The following is a 24606-nucleotide window of genomic DNA, read 5'->3' on the forward strand; positions in this document are numbered from 1 at the left end:
AAGCCTCTCCACACCGAGAAGGAACGGGCTCTGCACCAGGAAGGGGTATTCCCGCGCTGGTTCCCGGGGCGAGAACTCACTCCCAGCCCCCTCCTCTCGCTGTTTCCTGGTCTCTGCCTTCTTCCCTTCTCTTCCCAGAGCCCTTGGGCCAAGAGCCCGGCTCTCCCAAGGGCAGGGTCCAAGCCCCATTCTCTCAGGCCTGGCAGGGCGCCATGCAAGAACAGCTCAGGACATCGGGGAGCCCTGCTTGGGCCTAGTGGGGCGAGGAGGGGCTTTCTGGGGGGCCAGCCAGAAGGGGGGCAGGCCTGCAGCACGCCCGCCTTTCATGCCCTTTCATGCGCAGCCAGGCTGCTCTGGGCTGCCTTTGTCCCCTCCTTTTCAGCCTCCTGTGCGAGCCCCGCCCTCCTCTGGGTTTTCTGGGGTAGAAGAAAGATCCTGGGGGGAGGGAGGAGGGGGGAGAGCGCTGGCGGGAAACGGGGGGGGGGGCACCGTTCTTTTCTGGTCCCACCCAGAGACTCTCCGCTGGGGCCCAGCCAGATGGGGCTTTGAGGAGGCTTAGCTAGCTCCCGGGTTCCCACCCTTCCCGTCAGGGTCCTAAAAGGAAAGAAAGGGTCCTTTGCTGGGCCTGTGACACCAGACCCTCAGCCTGGGCAGCGATCCCAGCCCAATTGTCCCTGCCGGTTCCAACTGACCAGGGTGCTGCCCAGCCCCTGCCCCCATCCAGTCTGCCCCGCTGGTCCCCTCTTCCCCACCTCCTTCGCTGGCACTGCCGGGGGCAGGGGGGTGTTCTTGCCACACGGCTTCCTGCTTCTCTGTTTGTCTGGGTTCTTGGTGCAGGAATTCCCATTCAGTTGAGTGCCCGAAGTCAGGGTGGCCCCTGGCCAGGACATGGGTGATGCTTGGCCAAGCTGGCACACAGGACATGTGTGTGTGTGTGGGGGGGGGGGTGTCAAAGCACAGAGGCCAGATATTTTGTGGGGTGGAAGGGCAGAGCTGGTTCTGGGGGGCTGGCTGAGCTACTGTCCTCTCCAGCCAGCATTGAGGGACCTGTGTGTTGTCAAGCCTGTCCCAAGGGGCCCTCTCCCTTATCTCCAGGACAAGGCCTCATGGCAGAGGACTCTCCTCCTGCTCCCTCCTTGGGAAGCCTCTGGCTCCCCCTGACTGGGCTTCTGGACCCCCTGCCCCCCAAGCAAAGGAGTCAGCAGGAACGACCTAAGCCCTGAGGCCGGAGGTCACCTGTTCCGGAGCTTGGTGTGATCACGGCCACCCTGCAGCTCTCTGCCTGTGTCCTCCCCTGTCACCTTGGTACCAGGGCCCGTGTGACATAGGTCTGGCTTTGTGCTGCTTTGGCTGCTCAGCACTGAGCTCCCAGAGCCTCCATCCAGGGCAAGCCGGGCCTGGGTCCGCTTAGCTTCCCTGGGGCCTGCCGGGTAAGGTGCTGTGCTGTGCCTCCGGGTCTGGGTCCGCAGTGCGGGTGGCCGGCCCTTTCTTACAAGGGGAGGGTATGGCAGGGACCCAGCCGGCCAGGGAGCCAGCCCAGCCCACCCCGTGCCAGGCCTCTTGCCCAAAGCAACACGACCCCCTCGACCTGTAGTGGAATCACCAGTGTCAACAGGCCCACCCGGGTGAGCCAGCCCTTGAGATCAGTGGGCAGATCAGAGGGAATGAGTCTTTTCGGTGAGGGGTAAGTGGACAAGAAGAAAGAGGGTAGGCAACAATAACCTCAGGGTGCCGGAGGACAGGGTGACTCACGGCTGCGTCTCTCACCTGCGCTTGCAGCAGCCAGCCTCCGGAGGGAGGTGGGCGGGCGACCCGCCAGCGGGCGTGGCCAGCGTGGCTGCTGCGGGTCCTCGCCCCGCCCCGGGCGCCTAGCCCGAGGTCCCGGGACCTCGGCTTCCCGGCTCCCCGGCTCCCCGCCGCCGTTCCGCCGGCGCCTGACCCGTCCGCGCACCCACCCATGGCCGGGAAGGTGCTGTCGCTGCTGCCGCCGTTGCTGCTGGCTGCCGCGGGCCTCGCGGGCCTCCTGCTGCTGTGCGTCCCGACCCGCGATGTGCGGGAACCACCCGTCTTCAAGGTGCGTGCTAGGGCTCCCGGGCACCGGGCGGGGAGGCTCGGACCCCGCGCAGGGCCCGGCTGCGCCCGTGTGGCTGCCCGCGAACCCCGCCCGCGCGCCGCTGCCGACCGGCGGCGCGGAATCCGGCACCGCGCGCTCCCGCTCTCGGCCGGCCCGCGGCGTGGGATGCCGGCCCCAGGCGCCCCTCTCCCGGCCTGGGTTCGCGGGACCGCGGCGGCGCTTCCGGGGAGACCGCGGGGCCGCAGGCAGAAGTCCCAGGAAGTCCTCGCCCGCCGAGCCCTGCGCGGAGCCCGTCCTGGGCGCGGCTGAGGGGTTGTCTCTCTGCTCCCGGGATAAGCCTCAAGTCCCAGGCCGCAGCTGGACCCGGGCAGCCCCACAGGGATGCACTGGCTCCGGGTTCAGCCTAGATGGGGGGGGGGGGGAGGCCGAAGGCGCCGGGCCCCGGGAACCCTCCCCACCTCCCCGGTGGTCCCCACAGCGCCGCAGCTGCGCAGCTGCCGTTTGAGAAGAGCCTCACCGTGGGGCGGGGGGTGTGTATGTGTCAGACTGGGCAGGTCCTAGGGGGGATGGGGCAGCCCAAGCCGGGCCAGTCTCCAGGAGCCTAGCTGGCTCCCTGAACCCCTTTTTGGATTTGTGGGAGTGGGGAAAGCTGGGCGTGGGGAGGGGCGAGCCCCACAGTTCAGGATGGGCCATGGCAGGCTGGGGTGGGGTGGCGGATAGGTTGGTCTGCTGATGCCGGCTGAAGTTCCATGGTGCGGGGAGGACTGGGGTGGTCTCTCTCCCTACCCTAGGGGGCTCCGGAGGCCGCGTTCTCTGGTCCTGCTCTGCCTGTTGGAATCTAGGCCCTTGGGGGCAGGTGCTGGGAAGTGGCCACTTGCAAGTTGGGTGCTTACCTCACCCAACCTGCACAGAAGGCCCGGCCTGGGGCCCCTCCATTCTGGAGGCCCGAGCTCTCAATGGCCCTGGCTCTGAGGCCGAGGGTGGAGCATCCTCAGGCAGGGCCAGCACGGATGGAAGCCTCTTCTAGCCTTCTCCTTGGGGCCTTGGCTTCCACTTCCTCCGGCTGGACTGAGGTCAGAAAGATTGGAATGGGGGATGCAGGAGGAGCTGCCCCTAGAGGGCTCTTCCTGCAGCTGGACTTGACTCCCAGCGCCTAGGGACCTCACGTCTTCAGGACAAGATTCCAAGGTCCTGGAACCTTCTGACCCCCCTGACACAGCTCCTTGCCAGGGTGGCTCCTGCCTTCAGAGGGGAAGAGGCTCCTGGTCCCATTCTCCCCCAACCAATGTGTCCCTGCGGCTGTCCCTGGCCTTTTCTGAGCCTCAGAACTTCCAATCTTGGCACAGGGTGGGGTGGGGGTGAGGTGGAAAGCGGAGTGCGGGGGACAAAGGGCATGACCTTCAGGCCCCTTGCCCACCCCTGAGGGTGACCCCGCCCCACCCCTACCCCCAGTATGGCATCGTCCTGGATGCTGGCTCTTCCCACACGTCCATGTTTATCTACAAGTGGCCGGCGGACAAGGAGAACGACACTGGCATCGTGGGTCAGCACAGCTCCTGCGACGTGCACGGTGAGGGTCCCTACCACTAGGGGCACCCTGGCCTCAATACCCACTCACTGTAGGTAGGGCCTCAGGAGCTCTCTCTGGCATGAGCCTCTGCAGGCCTGAGCAATCACCAGGCCCCTCTGTTTAATGTTGGGTGGGGCCTGCTCCAGACAGGAGCTGCAGGAGCACCTAAAAGAGAGGCTGGGCTCTGGGCCTCAGAGGGGGCTACAGGCATTTCTTTTCTAGAAAGGAAGCCCCAGGTAGTGGCCAGAAGGTTTGGGCCCTGCCTGGCCCAAGAATGGCCTCTACATCCCAGAGAGAGAAAGAGAGCAAGAGGGACTCTGAGGAGATTGTGGACATCCCCTCCACCCTGGCAGGAACCCTGGGAGGCCAGGCCAAGCTGACAGTGCCCAGTGCTTTGTGCTGGCACCTGTGCACACACCCACTGCTCCAGCGGCAGCCTCAGAGACTCTGGGTGGCATGCAGGTGGGGCCCTTTGTCTGGGAACATCTCTGAGGGCTTAAGCTGGGAGGGTGTGCTCACGCTGCCGTCTGGTTTGGGAGCCTGAGACCCCAGCCCTTTTGGCCTATGGCCCACCTTGTGGCTGACCGCCAGGCTTGGGCCCATCCCATTCCTCCCTCTAGGTGGGGGCATCTCCAGCTATGCAGACGACCCCTCCAAGGCTGGCCAGAGTCTTGTTGAGTGCCTGGACCAGGCGCTGCGGGACGTGCCCAAGGAGAGACATGTGGGCACGCCCCTCTACCTGGGAGCCACAGCGGGCATGCGCCTGCTCAAGTGAGTGTGCCCATGCCCTGACCTTCCTAGCCTTGGGTCCCCACCGCAGCTCAGCACAGGGCGGGCCCCCCATGTCCTCGGCAGCAGCCCTAGGCCGGGACCCTCTTGGATTGGCTGGGCAAACACCATGCGCCCCAGCAGCAGCAGGATCCCACCCACCTGGGAAGAATGCCTCTCAGAGACCTCCCTGTATCACAGTCTGACCAGTCCAGAGGCCTCGGCCAATGTGCTCGCGGCTGTGACGCGGACGCTGACCCACTACCCCTTTGACTTCCGTGGTGCCCGCATCCTCTCGGGCCAGGATGAGGGGGTGTTTGGCTGGGTGACTGCCAACTACCTGCTAGAGAACTTCATCAAGGTGGGCCGCCTGCCGGTCAGCCCAGTGAACCAGGGGGTGTGGGCACCCACCCACTGGGCTGACTCCAACCTCCACTCCTCACAGTTCAGCTGGGCGGGCCGGTGGTTTCGACCCAGGAAGGGGACACTGGGGGCCATGGACCTGGGAGGCGCCTCCACACAGATCACCTTCGAGACGTCCAGCCCAGCGGAGGATCCGGCTAACGAGGTCCGGCTGCGGCTCTACGGCCAGCCGTACCGCGTCTACACTCACAGCTTCCTCTGCTACGGCCGTGACCAGGTTCTCCAGAGGCTGCTGGCCAGGGCACTCCAGGTGCTGCTCAGCTCCGATCTCACACCGCCGTGCTCTGCTGGAGGGAGGGGGCGGAAGGGAGGGGGGCTAGGGCACAGAGCCGAGCTTGGACAGCAGCCACTCGGAGGCAAGGCGAGGCGGGCTTCTCCAGGCGGCAGGGAGCAGTTGGCTTTAATCAGCTAGAAGGACAGGTGGGAAGGCTCAGGGGCTGGAGGTGGGCCCGGTGAGTGCTGGGCTGGGGAGAAATGAGGGCCGGGAGTATCCGGCCAAAGGGTTTGGTTTTTGTTCAGCAGCAATGGGGAGCCATGACTTTCTCCTGAGCACAACAGTGGGACTTGTGAGAGTTCCAGAAGGCGGGTCCTCTGGGAGGGCCATGCAAGGGTCCTGGGGTAGCCAGTGCTTGAAGTAGGGGCTCATGCAACAACCCACACCCTCCTCATCCCCTCAGACCCACGATGTCCACCCCTGCTGGCCGAAGGGCTACTCCAAGGAAGTGCTGCTCCGGGCCGTGTATGAGTCGCCATGCACGGCAGCCCCGCGGCCCCAGACCTACAACAGCAGCGACACGGTCACCCTGTTCGGGACGGGCGACCCTGTGCTCTGCCACAGCCTTGTCTCAGGGCTCTTCAACGTATCGTCCTGCTCCTTCTCCCGATGCTCCTTCAATGGCATCTTCCAGCCCCCTGTGGCCGGGGACTTTATCGTGAGTCCAGAGGAGGGGGGCGGCCGATGCCCTGCAGTGCCTGGGGTCGGGGCTCAGTGTGACCCTGCCCCCCTCGCAGGCTTTCTCCGCTTTCTTCTACACCATGGACTTCCTGAAGACGGCGATGGGGCTGCCCGCAGCCACCCTGCAGCAGCTGAATGCCTCCGTGATCGCCCTCTGCAGCCAGACGTGGAGCGAGGTGAGACCTGCTCCCCCTCTTCCGGGGGCTTCGGGGTCGGGCTCAGCCAGCGGCTCAGCGTCCCAGGTATCCATCTGCTGGAAAAGCAGAGGGGGGTGGCCTCGCCGCTCCTCAGATGCGCAAAGCGGCTGGGCCGGAGCAGGGAGGCCCGGAGCCAGAGGAAGCAGCCTCCCTGAGGCTTGACCCTAGAGCCAAGATCCCGAGGGGCAGTGGGAACGGCCAGCACAAAGCCTGTGTGACCATGTGACCATGAGGAGTGGGGACTGGACCGCTGGAGAGGAGGGTGCGGGAGGAGGACTCAGGAAAGATGGACGTAGCAGGCAGAACTGGCAGGGATTGGTGGAATTGGTGAGGAGTGGGGACTTGAAGACAACATCCAGGGTTCTGCCTTCTTGCCACTAGCCAGACCCTGGTGCCAAGTCCATGTGGATGGAGGGGTTAGGGCCTGCCAAGCATGGGGTGCCCACCAGAGACTCGAGAAGAAACATGAGTGTCTGTGGGCTCGGCGATGACGGAGGCCCTGTCCTCTCTGTGTCCAGCGGCGGACAGACTGAGGGGGATCGGTGGGTGAGGACGTGGGTAGGGGATGGGGGCAGGGGACAAGCCCAGGGGCAGGGGCTCATGCCTGGAGCTCCTCCTGGCCCCCTGACCACATGCTGAGGTTGCGGCAGCCCTCTGCTACACGGGTGGCCATGATGGCTGACCTGTCTTAGCCCACCTCCCACGCACAGGCGCTGGCACAGCCGTCCTGAAGTCACGCGGCGTCTCCCCGAGGAACAGCGCCGCCTCTATCTTTCCACCCCGCGTGCCCATGTGCGTGTGGTGCGGCGTATGGCTGGCCACCCGCCCGTGGGGCTCAGTCCTCCCGGTAAGGGAAAGGCGTGTACCCGGGGCTGGAGGGTACTAACGTGGCTCCATCTGCGCCCCAGCTGCAGACTCGAGCGCCGGCGGAGGAGTCCCGTCTGCCCAACTACTGCGCCGGGGCCACGTTCATCCAGCAGCTGCTGACCCAGGGCTACCGTTTCGATGAGCGCGCCTTCAGGAGGGTGACCTTCCAGAAGAAGGTGGGAACTGGCCAGGGGGCCGGGGGCCGAGGGGGAGGGACGGAGGCGGGGGGCGGGCGGGGCCTCCGGGGCTGCGTGGAGCCTGAGGCCGCGCCCCTCGCCCCCAGGCCGGGGACACCGCGGTAGGCTGGGCGCTGGGCTACATGCTGAACCTGACCAACCTGATCCCCGCCGACCCGCCGGGGCTGCGCAAGGGCACAGACTTCAGCTCCTGGGTCGTCCTCCTCCTGCTCTTCGCCGCCATGCTCCTGGCCGCGCTGGTCCTGCTGTTGCGCAAGGCCCGCTCCGCCAAGTCGCCGAGCGCCATCTAGGGACTGTCCGGCGGGGCAACTGCCCCAGCCCAGCCCCATGTATCCTCCCGTCTCTCACCCCCACACACGCAACACCTGTGCCCCTCTAATGCGTCCCGGACACCGAGACGGGGACTCGAGCAGCCGCTCCCACTCGCAGGGCCCTCAGACTCACCTCCCCATCCGGGTCGGTATTAGAGGGAGGGTCAGAGCCCACAAGCTGAGAGCCAGCCCAGCGCCTACTTGTAACATTTTGTAATAAAAAGTTTGTCCCGGGGCAGTGGAGAGAACGCCTTTGTGTGCACTCTCTCTCTCCACAGCTGTGCTGGCCACTCCCAGTCCCCAGGGGGGACATTTGCTCTTCCAATTTCCTCTCTGGGTCTAGCCCTGGGGCAGCGTGCCAACTGCGGTCCTCTGCTCCACTCTCAAGACCTGGAGCAGCTGCCTGATGGCTGGCTGGAGAGTCCCTGAGTCCCTTGAGTCTTCTTTGCCTCGCAGAGCCCCTGCAGCACCCCTAGATCAGCATCAGTGACCTAGGCCAGACTGGAGGCTGGACCCTGTCCTAGAGTGGGCCTGGGAGTGTGTTAGTGTGTGTGTGAGGGGTGCACATCGGAGATGTCAGGGAGGGTAGGTCGTGGGCAAGGCAGGTGCCTAGGGTCCTATAAGAGACTGAGAGAGAAGGCAAACCCTCCACAGGAGGTGTTGTGTGGGGGGATGTTGAGATTAAGGCCAGAAGGGACGCTGGGCTCCATCTCTGGGAGGGATGGACCTTGTGAAGAGCCTGGCTTTAGAGTGAAGCCTCGCCAGCACGTGGGGAGACCCCTCGCCTCCTGCCTGGGCCCTTTTTCACATCCCCAAGAGACAGACATCAACAGCCCCCACCTGCGGCTCCCGCAAGCTCTCCCCTAAGCCCTGTTTTCTCCAGCGCGGGAGACACGGGAAGGAACAGCCTTGGCTGCCATCTGCCGCTTGCCCCGACCTTGCTGAAAAGGGAGCTCAGACACTCTGTCTGGTCAGTGGCCTGTGCGGGAGGATGGCATCATTGTTTCGCTTCCCACCACCCCGCAGCTTCTGCGGGTTTGTGAGCCATTTCACAAACCTAAGGGCAGCCGGGGCTCTCCTCGTTCAGAGACACAAAGGCCTAAGAGGCAGCACTGGGTCGGGGGGGCTCGTCCTCGTTCTCTCAATGGCTTGAGCCAGAGGGAGGTTTCCAGGTGAGCTGGGGTGGGTGTGCTCTCAGGAGGTAACAGGTGGAGTGTAGACAGGGGCGCGTCTTAGCTGCTTTGTTATCCTTGGGCCCCAAGGAACTAAAAGGCACCTGGGGACCGTGGACAGCTCCCAGCTGGCTTTTAACTACAGCTCCAGGGCACTTTTGCCCCCTGGTGGCCTCACTTGAGAGCAGCCGCCCGCCTTCCAATTCTAGTGGCCACCAACAACGGCCTAGTTCTGGGCTGTGTGCGCTTTTAGCCGTGTGTCTCTGAGTTCCCAGTGCGTCTTTGGGCGCACCTACGCATTCTCGTGCACCTGTCTACCTGTGCACTCCTGATGTCCTTGTGTTCCGGGGTGCTTGTGACGCCTGGCCCGAGCAGGTCCCCTACGCCAGCGGGTGGGGCGGGAGCTGGCAGCCTCACGGGAAGGGTGGAGAAGCGCCTAGCCGAATTTGTGGAGAACAGAGACTGTCCCCGACGGCAGAGGCCGCAGAGGTTGAGGTGCCTCGGGACCCGGAGAATGCGGGGTCGGTCCGAGCTAGAGAAAGGGGGAGGGGCGCAGACTGGAGGCGCGGTTCCGCCCCCGCAGGTGGAGAGCGCAGGCGCACTTCCCACGCGTCGCCTCCCGTCGCCGCGCCTGCATCCCTGATCCTTTGCCGCAGCGTCAGCGCCGCCACCGCCTTCTCTTTTCCTCCTCCTCCTCCTCCTCCTCCTCCTCCTCCTCTTCCTCCTCTGCTCCCTCCTCCTCCGCCGACGCGGCGCCCGGAGCCTGCTCCCAGCCCCGGGCCGCGCGGTGCCATGCTGCCCCGGCGGCGGCGCTGAAGGATGGCGACGCCCGTCCCTCCGCCCGCTCCGCGGCACCTGCGGCTGTTGCGGCTGCTGCTCTCCGGCCTAGTCCTCGGCACCGCCCTGCGCGGTGCCACCGCCGGTCGCCCGGGTGAGCGAGAGCGCACGGCGCAGGCGGCAGGGTGCCCCGGGGCCGGGGGTCGCCGGGCGGGGGCCGTGATGCGCGGCGCCGCCGTCACTCTCCGCGCCACAGCCCTCGCCTGGGTCCGCAGGCCCCGCAGGCCCCGCAGGCCCGGCCCGCTGACAGCCGCGCGGCCCCGCCTCGCGCGGTAGGGGGTAAACAGGCCCGGGCTGCCGAAGGGCTCCGCTGGACGGGGCTTCTCCCAAGTTCCTGGTGGCGAACCCGAAGTTCACGCGCTTCTTGTCTTTGTGTCTGAGTTCGTGATCCTGTCTGTGTCTCTGGAGGGCTCTGTGCGTGTTTCTGTGGTGTGCGTGGCAGGCTCGCGGTGTTGGTCTGGCTCTGGGTGCCTTGCTACCCGCGTCTGTGCTGGGGTCGGGGTTGTAGTGCACATCGGCCTGTTCTGCCTCCGGCGGTGTCGGACACAAGCCTTGCTTTGCTGTCATGGTTGGGGTCTGAAGGTTCCTAGCGTATTGGACAGCTTGTCCGAGGTTTAGGGTATTACTGTTCTGGCTTCAATGGGGCAGGAGGCTCTTCCAGTCTCAAGCTTTCTCCCTCACCCTCTGCCCTGAAGGACCACCCCGCTGTTCTGTTGCTGAGGGGCACCTCCCAGGGTAGACTCCAGCAGAGAACAGTGAGCCTGGGGTCCTGGAAGACCCCTCCTTGCTTCCCAGATGAGCACCCAGGTTCCAGGCGGTGACGGGTCTACAGGGGCCCCAGGTAGACTTCTGTGCCCACACATTCCCCTCCTCTCTCCTGACAGCCTCACAGGCAGGTGCTGTTCTTAGCCCATTTTACAGGTGAGAAAACAGGCACAGAGAAGTGACTGGGATGCTGGGATGCTGACTGGGGCAAGGTGGTTTCTGTGTGTGCGGCCTCAGGAGGCCAGAGCAGGGCAGGCTTCCACCTGGGCGCAGCACCTCCAGACGGGAGGCTGGCAGGACCAGGAGAGGAGGCTGAAGAGGCCGGAGGGCCAGGGCCTGGCTGGCCAGGGATGGCAGAGGCTGCCCGCCGAGAGCCTGGCTCCAAGGCCCTCAGGTGGGGCCTCCTGAAATGAGCTGTAGTCCCTGTGCCTAGCTCCTGGGGTGAGCAGGTGCCATGCCAGCTGCTCTTTGTAGGGGCTGGGGTGTCAGCCACTCTCAGCTGCCACTGTTCCTAGCACTTTCTCCTGCACCTTGAGTGGGGACTTTTATTTTTGAGAGAGAAAGAGAGAGAGGAACATCAGTCAGTTCCTGTTTGTGCCCCGACCAGGGATTGAACTGGCAACCTCTCTACTTCTGGACGATGCTCTAATCAGCTAAGCTATCCGTCCAGGGCATGAGTGGGGACTTTTCCAGGATTCAGCAGGCAACAGCTACATCCTCCTGTCCTCCTGAGCTGGGGGGAGGGGGCTGGGAGTGCAGGGAGGCCTCTGGAACCCAGACCCTGCAGCCAGCTTTGGACCTCAGGCCCCTACCCTTAGCCTGGTGCACTCTGGGTTCTCAGCAGCGTGAGCAGGGAGTGCCTGGCTCCTCAGGCACCCAGCTGGTGGGTGGGGTCCAGACAGACCCTGCTGGCACAGGTTTAATGTGTAACGAGCCCAAACCCCAGGCCCAGATCACTGATATTGGTGCCTGCTGACCCAGGTTGTACAGAAGGAAAGCTGCTAGAACTTCCTGGAAGGGATGCCTACAGCCAGGATGTTGTGAGGGTCTGGTTACCGTGGAAACCAAGCCAGGCCAGTCAAGGTCTGGAGAAGGAAAGAGCTGGGTGGGCATTCCCTGATTTCCTCACACCACCCTGGGCCCTCGTGGCCCTTCTGCAGTGTGAGGACCTTGGCTGACAGGGGTCTCGGTCCTCCAGAGACACCCCCAGTCTAGCCTCCCCAAGCAGGATTGCCGGTCCTGCTGGGTATCCCCCTGGCTCTGCGGCCTGTGCTGCGTAGGAACTGCGGCCAGTGTTCCAGGCCTTGGGACAGTCCTTAGCATTGAGGCAATTCACCTTTTGCATCAGAGGGGAAACTGAGGCAGAGAAGACCACTGTTCTCCATTTGCTAGGATCAGGATAGAATCCATTAGCCGTGTGTATAGATCACTGGTCTGGGCCCCAGTTCAGGAACTGGGGCCTGGCCAAAGTCCCAGGAACCCCTGGTCCCTGACAGTGGTGGTTTTGGCAGTGACCTCAGCAGGGGTTCTATATCCAAAGCTGGAGAGACTGGCTGACCCTCTCCCAGGTCTCTCCAACCCCAGCAGTGCCTCTGTGCTCTGGGGACAAGCCAGAGGTTGGACATGGTGGGGGGGAAGTGAGTGACTGCCAGGCGGGGCACTTGTTCTGTCCTGCCTTCCGGCTCTGCTCTCTAGGGCTGTAGGATAGCATGGCAGGGTTTAGGAGGGCAGACCTGCTGGGCAGGAAGAGGTGGGTGGCCAGCATCCTTTGCTGCCCCTGAGCCAGACTGACAGAGACCTGAAACCCCATCTCTGGGGCTCCCAGTCTGGACAGAAGCTTGCTCTGGGGCACAGGGAGACCAGAGGCAGGATGTGGACGAGGGTTGCACAACCCTGCCCGGAGCCCAGCACTGTCCGGACAGTGAGGGTCAGTTTCCTCCGTACAGAGGGCTGGCTCAGGCTGGAAAGTGGACTCTGGGGAGTGGGTGGGGCAGGGGAGTTCTGATAAGTCTCTAGACTGTTTATCTTCCTGGTTCTGATCCCCAGCGGTTGGGAGGAAGGGCCTGCCCAGAACAATGGCCGGAGCCAGGCCTGGCTGGCTCTGGCGGGTGGGGGAGGGGTGCCGGGGACAGGGCTGCCTCTGTGCGGGGCCGTGACCTCAGCCTGCCTCTGCTTCCTTCCCAGATGTGGCCGCCTGTCCGGGGAGCCTGGACTGTGCCCTGAAGAGGCGGGCACGGTGTCCCCCGGGTGCTCATGTGTGTGGGCCCTGCCTTCAGCCCTTCCGGGAGGACCATCACGGGCTCTGCGTGCCGAAGGTGCACCGGCCTCCGGGTAGGGGAGAGCAGGCTTATCTTCCCCCTCCCCTCCCCTGACGCATTCGCCGCCCCCACCTACCCGCCCACGCACCCAGCCCCGGCCCCCAGCTCCCCTGAGCTCTGCTGGGCTCTCACGTCACCCACCCTCTAAGCGGGCCTGGTGACCCTTTCCAGATGGCACTGGCCCCGAGCCAGGTGGTGAGCCGAAGCAAGGGATGTCTGGTGTAGAACGGCGGGTGATTCTGGGAGAGGCCGGGTCAGAGTTCCCCAGGGCCTGGGTCCCTGCAAGGGCCGCCCCAAACCCCTCAGGCACCCATGTGGCCCATTCATTCACTCGTGTGCCCTAGGAGTGCCCTCCCTGCCCAGAGTGAGAAAGGCCAGCTGGAGGCTGAGTGACTTCAGGTGCGATGAGACAATGCAGAGGGCTGCTCTGGGGTGCCGCAGAGCTTGGGCCTGTGGGAGGGGCTTCCTGGAGGAGGTGTTCCTGGCCATGAGTGGGGTAGGCAGTGCTCTTCTCTGCCAGTGTGTGTGGGCGTCTGCTGGGACCTTCTCGCTGGCCCAGGAACCTCCACGGGGGGGGGGGGGGGGGGGATGGAGGCCCAGCCACTCGCAGCTGCCCTCTTTCCTGGTGGAAGTAGTGGGGGTACAGAATGGGGCCTCTCCCCAATCCTTGGGGAATCCCTGCCCTTCTTGGCAGAGAAGGTGATGGGTACAGTGATGTGTTGTCCCAATGCCCTGCCCACCTCTTTGTTAGTAATGGGTGGGGGGAGGGGGCCCCCCAGCCCTTCTCCTGACCTGTGCAGGGTCCCCAGCACCTCCATCCCTTGTCCTGACGCCACTTTTCCCAAGAATGCGGCTGCTGCTCACACAGAGTCCCCCCTCCGTCGTCACCTTGGTAATCCAGGATGGCCAGGGGATGCAAGCTGGTTCCTGGTCCTTAGGCCATCGCTGCGGCCAGGGAGGAGCCAGGAGGGACAAGGAGGCCTAGGCCCCGGGGCTGTTTGTGGAGGCCACCTGCAGCTGCTGTTGCCAGGGAGACTTTTGGGGGCCTCTCCACCTGATAGCCTATCATCCTTTCCAGGGGAGGGTCCACCCCAGCCCAGACTGGAAGATGAGATTGACCTCCTGGCCCAGGAGCTAGCCCGGCAGGAGGCGGGGCGCTGGAGGCTCACAGCCTTGCCTCAGCCGAAGGCACCCCATCGGTTCCTGGAGCCTGGTGAGACCCCCCCCATCTTCTGCTGCCCTTCTGGTCCTCCCCACCTCCCCACCCCTAGCCCATCCTGCTGCTCAAACTGGCCTTCTCTCCACAGCAGCCACCCTGGGGCTCTCAGAGCGAGGCCAGGGCCTGGACCTGGGCCTCCCCTCCACGCAGGGAGCCCCCAAACCCACGCCTCACCCCTCCTTGGGTTCTCCTGTGTCATCCGGGCCCGTGCACATGTCCCCCCTGGAGCCCCAGGGCAGGCATGGGGACAGCTTCGCACTCGGTAGGTCTGGGCAGGTGGGGTGGGCGGCAGGGCCCCCCTGGGATGGCCGCCCTCACCGAGCCCCTGCCCACAGTGCTCATCGTGGCGTGCTCTGTGGCTGGTCTGGCCGCCCTGGCTGCGGCTGCTCTCTGCTGGTGTAGGTGAGCTGGGGGCCCGAGGGTGGCAGGGCGGGTGAGCGGGCGGGTAGTCAGCCCCTCGGGTCTCAGTCTCGGCTTCCTTTGCTCAGGCTGCAGCGAGATTTCCACCTGACCCAGAAGGCCGACTACACAGCCCCACCAGCGCCCCGGTCCCCCACAACGCCCAGGATTTCGGTCAGTGGTCCTGTCCCACTGGGCTCACCAACGGACTCCAGCTGGGGACCGCCATGCCTTGACCCTCCCTCCCCCTCCCCGCAGCCTGGGGACCAGAGGCTGGCCCAGAGCGCGGAGGTGTACCACTACCAGCACCAGAGGCAGCAGATTCGGTGCCTGGAGCGGTGAGAGGCCCTGCCCGGGCGGCGCCCCCACCCCAGAGCTCGCTGGGTCCCCCAACCCCCACCCCAGAGCTCGCTGTGTCCCCCACCCCCACCCCAGAGCTCGCTGGGTCTCCCACCCCCCACCCCAGAGCTCGCTGTGTCCCCCACCCCCACCCCAGAGCTCGCTGGGTCTCCCACCCCACCCCCCAGAGCTCGCTGGGTCCCCCACCCCACACCCCAGAGCTCGCTGGGTCCCCCACCCCACACCCCAGAGCTCGCTGGGTCCCCCACCCCACACCCCAGAGCTCGCTGGGTCCCCCACCCCCACCCCCGAGCTCGCTGGGTCCCCCACCCCACACCCCCGAGCTCGCTGGGTCCCCCACCCCGCACCCCCGAACTCGCTGGGTCCCCCACCCCACCCCCCAGAGCTCGCTGGGTCCCCCACCCCACGCCCCCAAGCTAGTTGTGTCCCCCACCCCACGCCCCCGAGCTTGCTGGGTCCCCCACCCCACACCCCAGAGCTCGCTGTGTCCCCCACCCCACCCCACCCCCAGGCCCCCACAACCCCCACCCGCTTCCAGTCTGGGCCCCAGGCCCCCAGAGGGTGTGGGAGGGGTGGACCCAGCCAGCCCCCTCCCACCAGGCATAAAGAGCCTTCCAAGGAGCTGGACTCGGCCTCCTCGGACGAGGAGAACGAAGATGGCGACTTCACGGTGTACGAGTGCCCGGGCCTGGCCCCGGTGAGTGTGCCAGGCTGGGGCGGGTGGGGTGCGGGGGCTCGCCAGCTCTGGGGGGGGCTTCTCCAGGGGGTGCCCCGCCCCGACTCCTGCACATGCTGTCACCCGCCCCCCCATTGCAGACGGGGGAGATGGAGGTGCGGAACCCGCTGTTCGACCATTCCTCCCTGTCGGCCCCCCTGCCACCCCCGCCACAGTGACCTGAAGGACGATGCCCGCCCCCCCGGGGGTGGCGCCAGGGACTGACGTTTCCCAATAAAGAAACTGCGTTCTGACACTTGGCTGTTCTTGTGGCTGGGCTGGGGTGGCGTGGAAGCCCGCTGGGGGGGAACAGGGCACTTTCTGTTCCCCCTGCCCTTTCCTCTAGAGCCCGGGCCCCTGAAGGAGGGTGGGCGGAACTAGAGACCAGGCGCGGGTGGGCGTGCTGGAGACGAGCCAATTAGAATACATTGCAAACCCAGGGCTCCTGCGCGGCAGACCCGCCCCCAGCCTCTGGGCCCTGGTGGAGGCGCCCTGGAGTGGGGGTCTGAGACTTTCATCCACACACCCCCAGAGAGAGGGGGCACCTCTGTGCCCTTCTGGGGAAGACCCTCATCACCATCTGGGGAAGGGAGGCTTTAGCTGTCCACAGACACGCAGGACTACCCTCTACCTCAGGGGTCCCCAAACTTTTTACACAGGGGGCCAATTCACTGTCCCTCAGACCGTTGGAGGGCCAGAGTATAAAAAAAAACTATGAACAAATCCCTATGCACACTGCACATATTTTAAAGTAAAAAAACCAAAACAAAACAGGAACAAATACAATATTTAAAATAAAGAACAAGTAAATTTAAATCAATGAACTGACCAGTATTTCAATGGGAACTATGCTCCTCTCGCTGACCACCAATGAAAGAGGTGCCCCTTCCGGAAGTGCGGCGGGGGCCAGATAAATGGCCTCAGGGGGCTGCAGTTTGGGGACCCCTGCTCTACCGTCTCCTCCATTTTCTCCTCCTCCTCTGGACACGTATGCCACAAGTGGGGTGGGAGGTATGGCGCAGGGCTAGGCGATCTGGAGTTGGTGCCGCCCCATGAAAGACCCCCCCCACCCCGTGAATGATAAAAAAAGGGTTGGGTAGTGGACACCCACAGACACCTGGCCGTGGAAGCCCAATGTCTCCACTCCTGCCTGTTGTCCACCTGGGCAGGAAGGCAGGGGGAACAGGATGGAGGCCTCCCATGCAGCTTTGTCAGGGGCACCACACAGGACCCTGGGCCCCTGCAACGTAAGGGGGTGCTGCCAGCCAGGCAGAGGGAACTAAGGGACACAGCAGGTCCACCAGGTGAGGGAAGAGAGGAGGTGGGACCCCAATATCAGACCCCACCCCAACCCCCACTGAGGAACAAGGAGAGAAGGGGAGGATGATCTTTAGCTGAAGGCCCAGAGGGGGTACGTGTCTGTGTATGGGGGGGAGGACACGCAGTCTGGACAAAGGTGCTGAGACTGGGCTTGGAAAAAGGGGTGTCTGGGGATAAGGGATTGTCTGTGTGCCCCACTGAGGTTGAGGCTGTGCAGGGGGACGCCTTGGGTTCAGAAGTCGCTGGGCAGTTCCTGGGGGTGGGGTGGGGGTCCAGAGAGCTCTGGACCTCTGGCTCTTGAACGATGGGGGCAGCCCTGAGTGGGACAGGTGGTTCCCTGAGGTGGGGCTGGGCTGGGCTAGGGGACTGGGGCTGGCCCTGCTTGGAGCTAGTGGCTTGTTCTAAAGCAGCCTGCTTCTAAGGCCAGAGCCCACTCAGGCTGGGAAGTACCTCCCCCTGCCCCCCGACTCCTGGAGTGTAGTCTTGGACTGGCTGTCGGCTGGGGCCACTTTCCCTTCATGTGCTGGTGTGGGACGTGGGAGGAGACCCGTGTGGGATGAGGGCAGGTGACGAGGATCGCACGTCCACTGTCCTCTCCCCACTGTCCCACGTCCCCTGCGCCATTCGGGGAAATAGCCGTGAAGGAAGTGGGGTACAGAGAGATTAAGGCCTCATGGGCAAAGGTAGCCTGCACCCAGCTGGGTCTGGTCCAAGCCGGTCTGTCTCGCTGGCTTGACCCTGCAGACCCGAGGCCAGGAGGTTCCCCTGGAACTCTGGCCTCAGGCCCTGGAATCCTGACCCTTGCCTCTTCAACCTCCTGCTGTCCTGTGTGCCCTGTCTTTTCTCCCTCCTTGGGGGTCCCCAGCTTGTCCCTCGAGTCCCTGATGCCCACTCCCCACTGCCTCAGAAAAGAGAGTGCCCCTCTCAGTGGGAGCTGCGATGAGAGGGAGCCAGCGGGCTTGGGCTGGGGACGGGTGGGCAGGGGGCTGCAGGCCTCTGGGGGAGGGAGGCCCCCCTTGGCCCACTGGCCTGGCACAGGGCCCTGAGCGGCTCCACGCTCTGCTGCCCGCCTGGCTCCCAGGGCCTTTGTTGGCTTCAGGCTCCTCACACAGAACCAGCCCCTGCTTTTCTCCAAACTCCTCCAACCCTCTTCCGCCCACAGGCCCCAGGGTATGACCGGCTGCCCTGCATAGGGATTAGGGCTCAGGGAGGCCCTGTACCCACTGGGACTAGGGAAACCCCAGTCCTGAGCAAGCCCAGATTCTAAATTCCCTAGCTGCACACCTGCCGTCCCACCCAGTTTTGCAGCACGGAGGAGTGGGTCTTGGGCCTCAGTGTGGAACAGAAGGGGTGAACCAGTGTCAGGTGCTGCAGCACACAGTTCCCTGGAGGAGCCCCCAGAAGATTCCGGAGCTCCTTCGGGACAAGGATGTGGCTGTGCTTGCGAGCCTGGGCCAGAAGGGAGAGGCCGGCATAGAAGAGGATGGGTTGGTGGCCCTGGCCAGTTAGCTCAGTGGTAGAGTGTTGGCCCAGTGTATGGATGTCCCGGGTTTGATTCCCAGTCAAGGCACACAGGAGCAAAGCCCATCTGCTTCTCCACCCCTCCCCGCTTCTCCTTCCCTCCTGCAGCCGTGGCTCCATTGGAGAGAGTTGGCCCCGGCCTCTGAGGATGGCTCCGTGGCTTCTTCGGGTGCTAAAGAAAAGCTTGGTTTTTTAGCAATGGAGCAAGGCGCCAGATGGGCAGAGCATCGCCCCCTGGTGGGCTTGCCTGGTGAATCCTGTTGGGGCCCATCCCTGTTGGGGCGCATGCTCTGCCTCCCCTCCTCTCACTGAATAAAAGAGAGAGAGAGAGAGAGAGGAGAGAGAGGAGGGGCTGGGGCCTGCAAAAGGACCGCCTCTCTTACTGCCTGCTGCCAATGGCTCCTGGCACCACTCCAGTGCTGCCCCCCCTGCGTCCCACTCTGCGGTCATCTGGCGGAGTCAGTGCACCCACTTCTCAAAAGGGGTGCCCTGAACTGGACCGCGCCCCCTCCCTGCCCACCCTCTCGAGAATAAGTTGCGCTCTGGCTCCCTCTGCTGTCCACACTCCGCCGAGGCAGGTGGCTCCTGGAGCACGGCCACCAGGGGGCGCCCCGGCACGCGTCCGCCCTGCTCGGGACCACCTCGGGGCCCGCTGGTGGGGCGGCAGGTGCTACTCCCCAAAGCTCCCCTTGATCTGGGGCTGGGTGACTTGTCCGCAAGAGAGGGTGATCAGGGGGCCAGCTGCCTGCCCTCTCCGTCTGGGCACAGCCCCCCGGTTTTTTCGCTTCGGCCCCACTGCAGAGAGATGCTGAGGTGCTCGGGGGGCTGTGAGCTGGGGGTGGGTGCCCGCCTGCGTCCCAGTGAGTCACGCGGCCTGGGGGGGGACAGGGCAGGATGAGGCCCCCACTTTCCCTTTGACTCAGGCTCTCTCACCTTCTTCTCTTTCCTCCGAGAGCTCTCTCATTCTGACCCATTTCTGGACCAAATCTCGGAGCAGGTTCCCACGACTGGGCGGGGGGGGGGGCACGGTGGCCAACCTGAGTGGCAGACGGTGACAGGGGAGCGGCAGGACCGGGTGGAGGTGGCTTTCACATCCACCCAGGAAGGGAGCAGGCTGTGGGTATGGGCGAGCCCCGTGGCAAGGGTCTGGGCCAGCCTGGCTGTGCAAACAGGAAGGGCAAAGGTGTTGGCAGCCAGAAACCAGGCTGCTAACAGGCTGCTAACAGGCTGCAGCAGGATTCGCTCCTTCCTTGTGCCCCAGCTGCCCGCTGGGTGCTCTGCAGGGAGAAGTGGGCTTATTTATGCAAGGCCTGGGGCAGGGCGTGGCTCCTGTGGGGTCCCCTGCCAAGGAAGAGATGCCAGGGTGGGGCCAAGGCCCAGTGCCACTGTGGCCATCTCCCTAAACAGGGGAGTGGCTGGAAGGGCAGGGACTGGTGGGTGAGAGCTGCTATCTCTGTTCAGGTCCTGGGGCTGGCCAGCAGGGAGCCAGGCCCGGCTGTTGCATCCACACCTTGGGTCTGCCAGCTGGTTTCCGACAGATCCCACAGCCCTCCCTCCCCTCCTTCGATATTGCACAAGGCCCCACCGCAGTTCTGAGGTTCCTTAGGGGGTGGGGAGCTTCGGAGGGGCCAAACGCTCCCTCCTTTCTGGACTTGCCTGTGTCCCCGACAGGTCTGCTACCAGCTCCCGTTCCCGCCCTGATGACAGTGGAGGAGCAGGAAGAAGCCAGCAGCCCTGTGACACTGGAGAATAAAGGACAAGACACAGCAGGACAGAGGGAGGCCCCTGGCACAGCAGGGAGGGAGGCCCCTGGCACAGCAGGGAGGGGGACAGACCCAGCGACTGATGCTGATTGCTATTCTTTTTTACCACATCTGGCCTGCAGCCCCCAACCACCCGACCAGCCTGAGGCCCCCAGGACCCTAAGCCCGAGAGCCCCAACCTGCTCAACCACATCCAGGGCCAAACAAGAGTCTGGCTGGGATGAACGGAGCTAAGGGGCGCCACCTCAGCTGACAGTGAGGTGCAGGCAGGGTTCGGGGACATCTGACCGCACCGGCTGGCCGTGTCTCCGGCTCAGAGAAACCAGAGCGAAAGGGGAAGGAACTGGACCTCCAGGCAGGGACCCAGGCTGGCCAGAGTGTGGGGGAGGAAGAGGGCTCTGGAGACGCTAGCCTTCCTTTTCCTGGACCGATTGCCAGCCCCCTGCCCGCCCGAGTCAGGGACACAAGGGCTCCTTCCCTTTCCAGCCTGGAAAGCCCCCCCTCCTGCCCCACCCTCATCCTGAGCTGTGAACCTGGAGGAGGAGACCGGGGGCCCCCAAGGCCAGTCCTTCCACCCCTCAGTCCAGCTCATCAGTAGCTCTTCTCAGGCGCCCAGGACCCTGGGACTCACCCCAGCCTGGGGCTTCTACAGACACATGTCCTGGGGCGGGCAAAGGAGGCCCTGCAGCCGCCCCCTGTGGCATGCACCGGGGCCTCGTGCAGGCAGACACTCCGAGGACCCCGGGACAGACCCCCTCTCTGGGATTCTGAGTTCTGACATCAGGTGTCCTAGAGAGGCAGGAGTGGATAGGGTGGAGTGGGTGGCCCACCCAATTAGAAGCAACTGGCGAAACCTCAGCCTCCCGGCAGAGAGCTGACTGAGCACAGCAGATCTGCAGTGTGAGGGGCTGGGAGCCCACGACCTGGCAGGCGGTGAGCAAGGGAAGTGGGTGATGCCACCACAGGAGGGGTGGTGCTGGCCTGGGGCACAGCGTGGCCTTCAAGGGGACCAGGCCTGCCTTTCACGAGCGCCCCAGGCCTGGCTGGTGGGGCAGGCAGTGACTGAGTCCTCCATTTCCAGGGGACAGCCTCCCCTTCCCTGAGGCTGAGTGGCTCTCTGCCCATCCTGTGCCTGCTCAGAGGCCAGCAGGGGTGGGGGGCAGGCATGGAATGGGGCTTGGTGCCCCTCTGCAACCACATCCCCTCTCCCTCCCCAGCAGCCAGAGGACTGGAAGGAAGGTGGGGTGAGGGTGGTGGTTGGTGCCAAGGTCACCTTCAGAGCAGGGGCAGAGGCGGGGCAGGGGTGGGAAGGCACCCTGGTTTCCTTCATCCTGGGTAGATGAAAGCGCTTGCTTCCAAGGTGGGGCTTGAGAGCAGCACGCGGCTCTGATTTCAGGGTGCCTCTGCCTGGCGGCTGCCGTGATTGAAAGACCTTGGTTTTCTTGGGTGACCGATACTGGGAGCTGCAGATGAGTAATGCTGGTGAGTGCCTGGTTGGCAGGGGCGGGGGGCCGGGGTTGGGAGATGGGACTTGAGGTGCAGCCTCTCTGCCTGTATTCTGCACAGGGCGTGGCTCTGCCCAGAAGCTTCGGGTCCTGGGGAGTCTGGCGGGGGCGGCCCTGCTCACCGCCCTCTGGTTCCTGTGGCTGCTCTGGGGGGCCCCTGGAGGGGTCCCGGCGCCCCGGCGCATGCTCACCATCCTGATCTGGCACTGGCCCTTCACCGACCAGCCCCCTCAGCTGCCCAGCAACACCTGCAGCAGCTACGGCCTGGCCCACTGCTGCCTGAGCACCGACCGCAGCCTGCTGGCCAGCGCCGACGCCGTGGTCTTCCACCACCGCGAGCTGCAGACCCGGCGGGCCCGCCTGCCCCTGGCAGAGCGGCCGGAGGGGCAGCCCTGGGTGTGGGCGTCCATGGAGTCGCCCAGCCACATGCGCGGCCTTGGCCGCCTTCGGGGCGTCTTCAACTGGGTGCTGAGCTACCGGCGAGACTCGGACATCTTCGTGCCCTACGGCCTCCTGGAGCCCCGCGAGGGGCCCGCGCCTCCCCTGCCGGCCAAGAGCGGGGTGGCCGCCTGGGTGGTCAGCAACTTCCAGGCGCGGCAGCGGCGGGTGAAGCTGTACCGGCAGCTGGCCCTGCACCTGCCAGTGGACGTGTTCGGCCGAGCCAATAGGCGGCCGCTGTGCACCAGCTGCCTGCTGCCCACGGTGTCCCGGTACCTCTTCTACCTGGCCTTCGAGAACTCGCAGCACCTAGACTACATCACCGAAAAGTTCTGGCGCAACGCGCTGGCAGCCGGAGCCGTGCCTGTGGTGCTGGGGCCCCCGCGGGCCACCTACGAGGCCTTCGTGCCGCCTGATGCCTTCGTGCACGTGGACGACTTCGGCTCAGCCCACGAGCTGGCTGCCTTCCTCATGGGCATGAACGAGAGCCAGTACCGGGGCTACTTCGCCTGGCGAGACCGGCTCCGCGTGCGGCTGCTGGACGGCTGGCAGGAGCGCTTCTGTGCCATCTGTGCCCGCTACCCCCACCTGTCCCGTGACCAGGTCTACGAGGACCTCCAGGGCTGGTTCCAGGCCTGAGCTCCGGTGGGCAGGGGGCATGGGGGGATGGCTGGGAGTGGGTGATGTGGATGGCCAGCTGGGTGTTCAAATCAAACCACCAGGCATCTGGCCCCCACAGGTAACCATCAGGCTAATGTGAAGGCCAGGGCACAAGGACAAGGCAGTCTGGGAAGGCTGCCTGGAGGAGGAGGCTGGTGGGCATTGGAACAGGCATTTGGGGTGGGGGCAAAAGCAGCAAGGGAATGAATGAGGGTGCATGTCGATAAGGCAGATCAGAGAGGAGAGGCTTCTATGGACCTCGCTCCTCACCTCAATCAAATCTTGGGCAGCAAGGCTGTGCCTTGATGTGGGAATGTGAGAGTGCGGAGCTGAGATGGGCTAGAAGCAGGAAGGGTCCTTGGGGCTGGGAACGTGCCACCCTGTGGTCTGTAGGGGCAGAGCCTGAGTCCCTGCCCCCTGAACCTCCTCTGGACCTAGCGTCCCCTGTCCCGGGATATACAACCATGTTGTCCACTCTGATCACAATTCTGGAGCCCCACTGTGAGCCCTGTGTGGGCCGGGACACTGTGCTGAGTGAGCTAGGGGGTTCTGGGTTTGTTTTTGTTTATTGTTTTTTGCAGCCTGCCATTCACTCAGCGAGGGCCACCGATCAATAAAGGAACAAAGGACAAAAACAGCATATGTAAAAAAAAAAAATGGCATGTGTCCGTCTAGGAGTCACAGGACCTCACATATCTGCAGCCCTGGTCACACAGGTCTCCTTGTTCCCTGCAGGGATCCTCCCGCTCTACCTCAAGGCCTCTGCCCTCCCTCTGCCTGAGACACCCTCCCCCGCACAGCTCTGCTGAATGGCCTGAACCACAGAGCCTTCCCTGACCCCACAAAAGACCAAGTGGGTGGACAGCAAGGGGCGAAGTCAAGAGTCTGGTTGGGGTCAGGGGGCGGGGTGGGGGTCAAAAGCGTCCCATCTGGAAGGCCCTGGGGTTTCGTTCTCAGCCTGGGTCTGCTTGGCTGGTGGCAGCCTGGCACTGAGCGGCCAGGAGGACGTGGCTGCAGCCAGGGGGCCCTTGTGGCCGGCAGCTGAGTGAGAAGAGAGGCCAGTGGTCAAGCCTCTGGGGGTGCTGACAGGGGCCCCAACAGGCTGAGCCCCTGGAACAGGCAGGCGCTCAGGACTTGTCTGCCCTCGTTGGGGCCGGGCAGCAGGTCTGGGCAGGAAGCTGCCCTCCCTCCTTGGCAGTGGTTTGTGAGAAAGGCCTGTCAGTGACTTCCTGACCTGACCTAGCCCCATGTGCTGACCGGGGAGAAGGAAGTGTCCTCAGGCGGCGGGGCAGGGTGGGCGGGGGATTGCGCCCCAACCACCTGCCACAGCTGTCCCTCTTTCCACTTTGAAGAGGGAGCGAGGAGGGGCAGGGGCCGCAGCCCCCAACATCTGCCATTCGGCTGAGGGTGCTACTTCTGCCTGCACCCCAGACACTGGCCATCACAGGACCTGCCTCTCCCATTCACAGACGGGGACACTTAGGCTGGGGAGGAGGCATCCTGCCGTGCAGGGGCCGGCCTGCCCTCTGCCGTCCTCTGTTGGTCACCTCGGAAATGGACACTGCAACCTCCCTAGCGTGCACAGGCCGCACCTCTGTGCAGCAGCAAGGAGTCTCCCTTCAGCAGACGCCAAACCATCTCTGCTGAATCCACTCTACACCAAACTCCCTGCGCAGAGGCCAGACTCGCCTTTGGATATGGGGGGGGGGCATTCACAGGGGGGCAGCCTCAGTCTCCCCAAGCACCTTTCCCCGCTGCACCCGGCAGAGCCCAGACAGGCCTATCCTGCCACTCAGTTACCAAGTGGCTCACTCACAAGGGACTCGTACAGGAGTGGGACAGCTCACCTGAAGCCCCTCTCACCAGCCCCACCTAGTTCAGGGGCTCAGGTCTGGAAGCGCCAGATTGGGTGGAATGTTGACTCTTGAAGCCTTGAGGCTGGCGGTTGGTCGACCTGCACAGGTGGGATCTCCAGCCAGGACCACAATCTCTCCTCCCCCAGGGAGGCAGCTGACCCTCTCCAGCCGGCAGGGACTGGGACCTGGCTCTTAGATGTCCAGCTGAAATTCCTACTACAAGTATTGAGAAGGCGGATGGAGGTGGTGACCTGCTGAGGGCCGAACCTCAGGCAGCCCTCGGGGCCAGTAACCACCTTCGGGGCCTCTGAAGGAGAATCCCAATCGGGATGGGGGTTGCGCGCAGGTCTGGTGACCCAGGAAGAAGAGCGCCCTGGGAGGGGATAGTCGGGGGGT

At 64.4% G+C, this 24606-nt stretch overlaps 3 protein-coding genes across 3 annotated transcripts; all 3 read left to right on the forward strand.

The window, feature by feature from the left end:
• The first annotated feature begins 1944 nt into the window (after positions 1-1944).
• On the forward strand, positions 1945-7600 carry ENTPD2 (ectonucleoside triphosphate diphosphohydrolase 2). The gene is made up of 9 exons (XM_066255660.1): positions 1945-2074; positions 3527-3644; positions 4265-4415; positions 4614-4773; positions 4858-5085; positions 5513-5767; positions 5847-5966; positions 6896-7030; positions 7138-7600. Exons 1-9 carry the CDS (start codon positions 1958-1960, stop codon positions 7339-7341), a joined length of 1488 nt encoding a protein of 495 aa, XP_066111757.1. The 5' UTR covers positions 1945-1957; the 3' UTR covers positions 7342-7600.
• A 1553-nt stretch (positions 7601-9153) lies between these two features.
• NPDC1 (neural proliferation, differentiation and control 1) lies at positions 9154-15401 on the forward strand. The gene is made up of 9 exons (XM_066255661.1): positions 9154-9465; positions 12321-12467; positions 13533-13667; positions 13762-13935; positions 14009-14075; positions 14162-14246; positions 14331-14410; positions 15033-15129; positions 15249-15401. Exons 1-9 carry the CDS (start codon positions 9354-9356, stop codon positions 15324-15326), a joined length of 975 nt encoding a protein of 324 aa, XP_066111758.1. The 5' UTR covers positions 9154-9353; the 3' UTR covers positions 15327-15401.
• Positions 15402-20030: 4629 nt separating this feature from the next.
• Positions 20031-23992, forward strand: FUT7 (fucosyltransferase 7). Its single transcript, XM_066254596.1, has 3 exons — positions 20031-20684; positions 21148-21233; positions 21318-23992. The coding sequence occupies exons 2-3, from the start codon at positions 21221-21223 to the stop codon at positions 22331-22333; spliced, it is 1029 nt and encodes a 342-aa protein (XP_066110693.1). The 5' UTR covers positions 20031-20684; positions 21148-21220; the 3' UTR covers positions 22334-23992.
• The last annotated feature ends 614 nt before the right edge of the window (positions 23993-24606 follow it).

This window comes from Saccopteryx bilineata, chromosome 2 (assembly GCF_036850765.1).
Source record: "Saccopteryx bilineata isolate mSacBil1 chromosome 2, mSacBil1_pri_phased_curated, whole genome shotgun sequence".
NCBI classification, from domain to species: Eukaryota; Metazoa; Chordata; class Mammalia; order Chiroptera; family Emballonuridae; genus Saccopteryx; species Saccopteryx bilineata.

Excerpts from the sequence above, each read along its gene's own strand:
- ENTPD2 (XM_066255660.1), top strand. The coding sequence starts at position 1,958 with ATGGCCGGGAAGGTGCTGTCGCTGCTGCCGCCGTTGCTGCTGGCTGCC. Across the intron at positions 4,774-4,857 it reads TGCTAGAGAACTTCATCAAG|TTCAGCTGGGCGGGCCGGTG; the intron begins GTGGGCCGCCTG and ends CACTCCTCACAG. Across the intron at positions 5,768-5,846 it reads CTGTGGCCGGGGACTTTATC|GCTTTCTCCGCTTTCTTCTA; the intron begins GTGAGTCCAGAG and ends CCCCCCTCGCAG.
- NPDC1 (XM_066255661.1), top strand. The coding sequence starts at position 9,354 with ATGGCGACGCCCGTCCCTCCGCCCGCTCCGCGGCACCTGCGGCTGTTG. Across the intron at positions 9,466-12,320 it reads TGCCACCGCCGGTCGCCCGG|ATGTGGCCGCCTGTCCGGGG; the intron begins GTGAGCGAGAGC and ends CTTCCTTCCCAG. Across the intron at positions 15,130-15,248 it reads AGTGCCCGGGCCTGGCCCCG|ACGGGGGAGATGGAGGTGCG; the intron begins GTGAGTGTGCCA and ends CCCCCATTGCAG.